Source organism: Sinocyclocheilus grahami, unplaced genomic scaffold (genome assembly GCF_001515645.1).
Source record: "Sinocyclocheilus grahami isolate Dianchi unplaced genomic scaffold, SAMN03320097.WGS_v1.1 scaffold720.1, whole genome shotgun sequence".
In the NCBI taxonomy this organism is placed as follows: domain Eukaryota; kingdom Metazoa; phylum Chordata; class Actinopteri; order Cypriniformes; family Cyprinidae; genus Sinocyclocheilus; species Sinocyclocheilus grahami.
Genome location: NW_015505899.1, coordinates 798,100 through 804,099, shown reverse-complemented (window position 1 = coordinate 804,099; position 6,000 = coordinate 798,100). Strand labels below are relative to the sequence as shown.

Here is a 6,000-nt window from a genome sequence, read left to right as displayed (position 1 = left end):
CACACAGTGATGCAGCTCGTCAGAATGCTCTCGATGGTGCCTTTGTAGAAGGTGCACATGATGGGGGCCGGGGCTCTGGCTCTTCTCAGTTTGCGGAGGCAGTAGAGACGCTGCTGTGCTTTCTTGGCCAGTGCTGCGGTGTTGTCAGTCCAGGAGAGATCCTCTGTGATGTGCACTCCCAGGAACTTGGTGCTGCTCACCCTCTCCACAGTCACACCATTGACGGTCAGAGGAGCATGCTGAGTGCGCACTCTCCTGAAGTCAACAACAATCTCCTTCGTCTTCTTCACATTCAGAGAGAGATTGTTGTCACTGCACCACCCGGCCAGGCGGCTCACCTCGCTCCTGTAGTTTGTCTCATCTCTGTTGCTAATGAGACCCACTACAGTCGTGTCATCCGCAAACTTGATAAGGAGGTTGGAGTTGTGTGACGGTGTGCAGTCGTGGGTCAGCAGAGTGAAGAGGAGGGGGCTCAGCACACATCCTTGGGGGGCCCCAGTGTTCAGTGTGATGGTGCTGGATGTGTTGCTGCCGACCCGTACTGCCTGAGGTCTTCCAGTCAGGAAGTCCAACAGCCAGTTGCACAGCGAAGTGTTGAGCCCCAGCTGGACCAGTTTGTGAATGAGCTGTTGAGGGATGATTGTGTTGAATGCTGAACTGAAGTCTATGAACAGCATTCTGATGTAGGAGTCTTTTTTGTCCAGGTGTGTGAGTGCTGAGTGGAGGGTAGTGGCGATGGCGTCATCGGTCGAGCGGTTGGACCGATATGCAAACTGGAAGGGGGGAGGACAGACTTGATATGGTGCATGACTAGCCGTTCAAAGCACTTCATGAGGATGGGGGTAAGTGCAATTGGATGGTAGTCATTGAAGCAGGATGGAGACGACTTCTTTGGGACTGGAATGATGGTGGTAGCTTTGAAGCATGTGGGGACAACAGCCTGACTCAGTGAGATGTTGAAAATGTCTGTTAAGACATCGGCAAGTTCCACTGCACAGTCTCTCAGTACCTGCCCAGGAATGTTGTCAAGACCCGGAGCTTTGCGTGTATTGATCCTGCTGAGGGATCTCCTCACGCTGTCTGGGGACAACGCATCACCTGGTCGCCGGGAGGAGGTGGAGTAATCTGACTGTAGGTGGTATAAAAGAGGGAAGTCTCTGGTAATTCCTAATTTTCACTGGTTGGCAGTGTGTTGACTGGGCTGATGTGATGGTACAATAACAGTAGCATGTGTGAATGTGGTGGAATTGGCAGAATAAGCATTGTTTTCCTCAGTTGTTTGCTTGTTTCATGCGTTTTGTTGTAGCTGTTGTAATGCCACACAGCAGTAATTATAATCTTTTATAGTAACAGTGGGTGTTCCATGTTTTAGTTAAAGTGGTAATAATGTCCTGAGGTAGTTTCCATCGTGTGCATCTTTGAGATTTCTCTTGAGCTGACAAGTGTACACTGCTCATTGGCTGCTGGCCAGACTCTCATCCGCACGCTGAAGACACCTTGTTGTCAACTGGTCTGGAACAAGTGATAGCACATGGCGTGTAGGGAAATAGGCAAATAATGTGAGAATGCATAGGGTTTCCATTCTGTGATGATGATAAAAATAGACAGTTCTTTCTTGTACTTTAATATTTTCAGTAATCGCAATTAATATGCACTTTTAATTGCACTCACATATTGGCATATCAGATCAAAAAATCATGATCAGATGACTATGTAATAAACTTTTTTTTAAAATTACTATTATTTGTTAATATTGTAAATTAGGTTTAATTTTAATATTTTCAGTTCTCATTTGAATTTTTTTATTTTTTTATCATTATTAAATTAATATATATATTTTTTTCTATTTAGCTTTTTTCCCGTTTTAGTGATTTTAGTTCATTAAAGGGTTAGTTCACCCAAAAAAATGAAAATTCTGTCATTAATTACTCACCCTCATGTCGTTCCAAACCCGTAAGACCTTCGTTCATCTTCAGAACACAAATGAAGATATTTTTGATCAAATCTGAGAGCTCTCTGACCCTCCGTAGATAGCAATGCAACTGCAATGTTCCCAGGTCTGGGTTTGGAACGACATAAGGGTGAGTTATTAATGACAGAATTTTCATTTTGGGGTGAACTAACCCTTTAACGAACATATTTTATTTGAGTTAGTTCTAACTGTTCCATCTTTATTTCAGTAACTAAAATGGCTTTTAATAGTTTTAGTGTTAGTTAACAGTAACAAAACTCTTATAGTGAGCAACATTTTATACTGTATAAAAGTAAAGCTGTATAAATGTGTTATGCCTTTGTGTGACTATTCAGCAGCCAATGAAAAAGACTTGACAAGAATTTATACGCTGCCAAGCTTTCACTAGTTGTGACTATCCTTTTTTTCCAGGCCAAAGAAAAAAAAACATTTCAAACTTTTAGAATGACTTATGTATTTAGTCTGAATACTTGGCTACGTTTGAATGGCCTTTGGTGGAAATAAATGCATTTTGTAGCCAGATAGTTACAGCATCTAACAGCATGAGCTAATCATGCCAACCAGCAAAGCTTTAACCCTTTGGTCATAACGCAGGAATGTTTATTGTGTAGGCCTAAACAATCTGTGTATCATTCGGTCATTAGTTTTTTTTATATCAATTTCATTAATATTTTGGTCTGCTGGTTAGTCAAGTTATCCTGTCTCATAGCGCAAAGTCACATGACTTTTTTGATGCGCATTGAGGAATTTATCCGGTAAATGTGTTTCCATCGTAGTTTATGCACATTTTTTCTTATCGGATAAAAAGTTTATCCTACTCAATTGTGTGCATACATTTTTTTTTTTTTATGCGCATTTTTTAAATTAATGCGCATCTTGGCGTTTCCATACAGCATTTTTTTAAATGCGATATTCCAAAATGCGCATAAAAACAGGTGGATGGAGCTACTAAAGCCTTTTAAAAGACAAGTGGTTCATGTTTGTGGCATGTGCCAGAAAGATGCTCAAAGAGACCGAGATGTGCTAAAGCAGCGCATTCTGTTGTTCTATTTTTTTTCAAAGGCATCACATTTTGTAGTTATTTTAAACGTAACTTTACACAAATAAAAATACATTTTACTAGGGATGCTCCGATCAGGATTTTTGCAGCCGATTCTGATGCTTCAAGCTTTATATAGACCGTTTCAATGGGCGCACGCGCCTGGCCTGGAGACTGAAGTTGAGCTCAGGTGGTTGTGCTGTGGGATGTGTTTCCCATACATTTATTTATTTGTGGCGCTCACCACAATATCAAAACTGACGGATTTTCCAAAAGGCTTCGTTGAATAAACATGAGCACGTACTGCACGTTTAAAAATCAAAACGAGGTGCAGGTGTTTTTAGATCACTGTATTTCTGAAGGAAGACTATCTTTAGAAAATTTTCGGCCAAGTTGGTGAGTACCGATCAAGTCATAAAATATGATTATCGGCCGATGCCGATCGATCGGAGCATCCCTACATTTTACCATACGACTATAAATGACAGAGTATTAAGTAGAGGTCGACCGATTAATCAGCCGGCCGATTTTTGGCATTTTTTTTAATTAATCGCATCGGCTGATTGTGCTGCAAATTAGGCCGATTTATAGGCAGGCGCACCTGCGGGCAGCTAAGCGTTGTTGTGGAACTCCCTCTGAGGCCGCGGCTTGTTCACACATAGCTTCAGCTAATGGCAGGGCAAAACAGACCGTTTCAAAAGAGGAATTACGTTTTACCCTTCTAGAATTGATGTCGGAAAGTTATCATATTCATAAGTGCAACAAGTCATTTGCATGTGAAAGTAGAATCAGTACTCAATATTAATTTAAACTGCATATTTAAACAGATTTAAATATGACTGCTGCTTATTTCCTGTGCACTTCAATACTGGTCTGTGCTTGACTAGTCGTGTCTGTTTACTTATTGAGTTTTAACCCATCGCAATTTATTGGAACTGTGTGAACTAGAGTGACTACTCACCTTAATGTTGTTCTAAAGGCTTATTATTTAATTAACACAAAAATGTCCTGCTCGTGCTTGCCAGTTTAATTGCAGAGAATAGTGACTTTAGGTTTGTTTTTTTTTAAGCGGATGTACTTCTGTCGTAAAATAATTATTTATGCGGTTTAAGGTTCAAAAAACACATTATTTTCCACAGAACTAGAGTGACTACTCACCTTAATGTTGTTCTAAAGGCTTATTATTTAATTAACACAAAAATGTCCTGCTCGTGCTTGCCAGTTTAATTGCAGAGAATAGTGACTTTAGGTTTGTTTTTTTTGTTTTTTTTTAAGCGGATGCATATCTGTCGTAAAATAATTATTTATGCGGTTTAAGGTTCAAAAAACACATTATTTTCCATATACTGTACATTATGGCAACCACATGTGACGACCCGGTGAAAGCCGATCTGCCGATCGACAGCGCGAAGTTGATGTATTCCCTCAGCGACTAGCACTGATCAGCTCCAGGCATGACGAAGCAGATATCGTCCTCTTTTGGAAGGCCAACCAAAGTAGTTTCGCTTTCACAGCAGAACACAGTGCCTTCACGACATGGCGGCAACATCAATACTACAGCGACAATAAAAGTTTCGCCTTCTTTCTTTGCGTGAACATTTGGGCGGCGTTATGCAAATCTTCCCACATCGTGACGTAGACATGTGGAGGCGTGTTAGAACGAGCCGTTTTAGGTAGGCGTGGTTGACTCTTAACTTTTATAAAGAATATCTCTTTGGATTTGAGACTTTAGTCTTTGCAACTTTACAGATCTTCTTTATGCACCAAGAGCTTGTAACACTCCAAAGAGAAAGGAAAAATTTAAATCGCATCATATGGCCCCTTTAATTAAACAAACAGACTTACTGGGTGAGCAGGCTAGGCTATGACAGCCATCATATCACACCCTGCCAAGCCCAGCTGACGCAAAGAATAGAATTTATATCTACACAGAAAAAAGCTCTCTCTAGACTCTGTCCCGGTATGAGTTGTGTCGAGCTATTCATTAGTCTGTTTGTTTGATGAAAAAAGATGAAATGTAGTTGCAATAAATGCGTTAAGAATCCGTACAACTGCAGCAGCTGAGGAAGAACTGATGACAGCATCAGTTTGATCTTCAGCTGTCCAATCAGCAGAAAGGGGTGTTTAATTCCCGCCCACGTGAAGAAATCGAATGTTCAAGCTGTTTATTAATTTTTCTACCCCTGAACGAAAAACGAAAATTTAAGCTGAATTCTCGTTTTCCTCATTTTTCTACTTTCAATATTAAATCAAAAATCGAATGAACGAATGATGCACTGATTCTAAACCAACATTTCTGTATTCATTCCTTGTACGTTTTTTCATTTTACATTTTGAGAAATGGATTAAAGTGTGGATGAATAGAGTATGCTATTTCTCAGCATGTAATGAGTCATTAATCATGAATACCGTTGAAATACCGATTTTGTGAATTTTGGACATTGTTTCACTTGTCTTTCAGGTGCTGAGTAGGTTGACCAGTAGTCATCATGGCGTCTTCCTCGGTGAAGGTGGCAGTGCGTGTGCGGCCTTTCAACAGCCGAGAGATGAACCGAGGAGCTAAGTGTGTGATCCAGATGCAGGACAAGAGCACATGTGAGTGCAACACACACAGTGATGTGTTTTTCTTTCATTTTATATCTTAATTTTTCTGTCTATGCTGTGCGTAGATACACTGCCTTATCTTTGTTTTCAGAAAGAACATGAATTCCAGACATTTCTCTGTAGTCTATGGAGGTGGTTGAATTTTGGAGTCAAACTTATACAGAGTTTTGGTAACTCTAAATTAAACATGCATCAGCCTGTTTTGAAATGAACGTTTTGCTCCATAAGTAGACCTGCACACAATTTGTTGCCACAAATCTGCCAAATTATCATCATATTTCCACAGGATTTGTACAGTCATTATTCATGGATTTCCTATTACCTGCCCTTTCCACAGAGCTTGGCACATGTGCTCCTACGTTTAAAAAATGTAGAAACGCATTAA

The 6,000-nt window shown here is 40.4% G+C and overlaps 1 protein-coding gene across 2 annotated transcripts in view; it reads left to right on the top strand.

Annotated features, from left to right (window-relative positions):
• Window positions 1–6,000, top strand: part of kif1ca (kinesin family member 1C, a) — a 60,549-nt gene that overhangs the window by 27,747 nt on the left and 26,802 nt on the right. For both annotated transcript variants that reach the window (XM_016244493.1, XM_016244492.1), the window contains exon 2: window positions 5,473–5,606. In XM_016244493.1, the coding sequence (XP_016099979.1) occupies window positions 5,501–5,606 (106 nt within the window). In that variant the 5' untranslated portion in view covers window positions 5,473–5,500. The remainder of the gene's footprint in view (window positions 1–5,472; window positions 5,607–6,000) is intronic.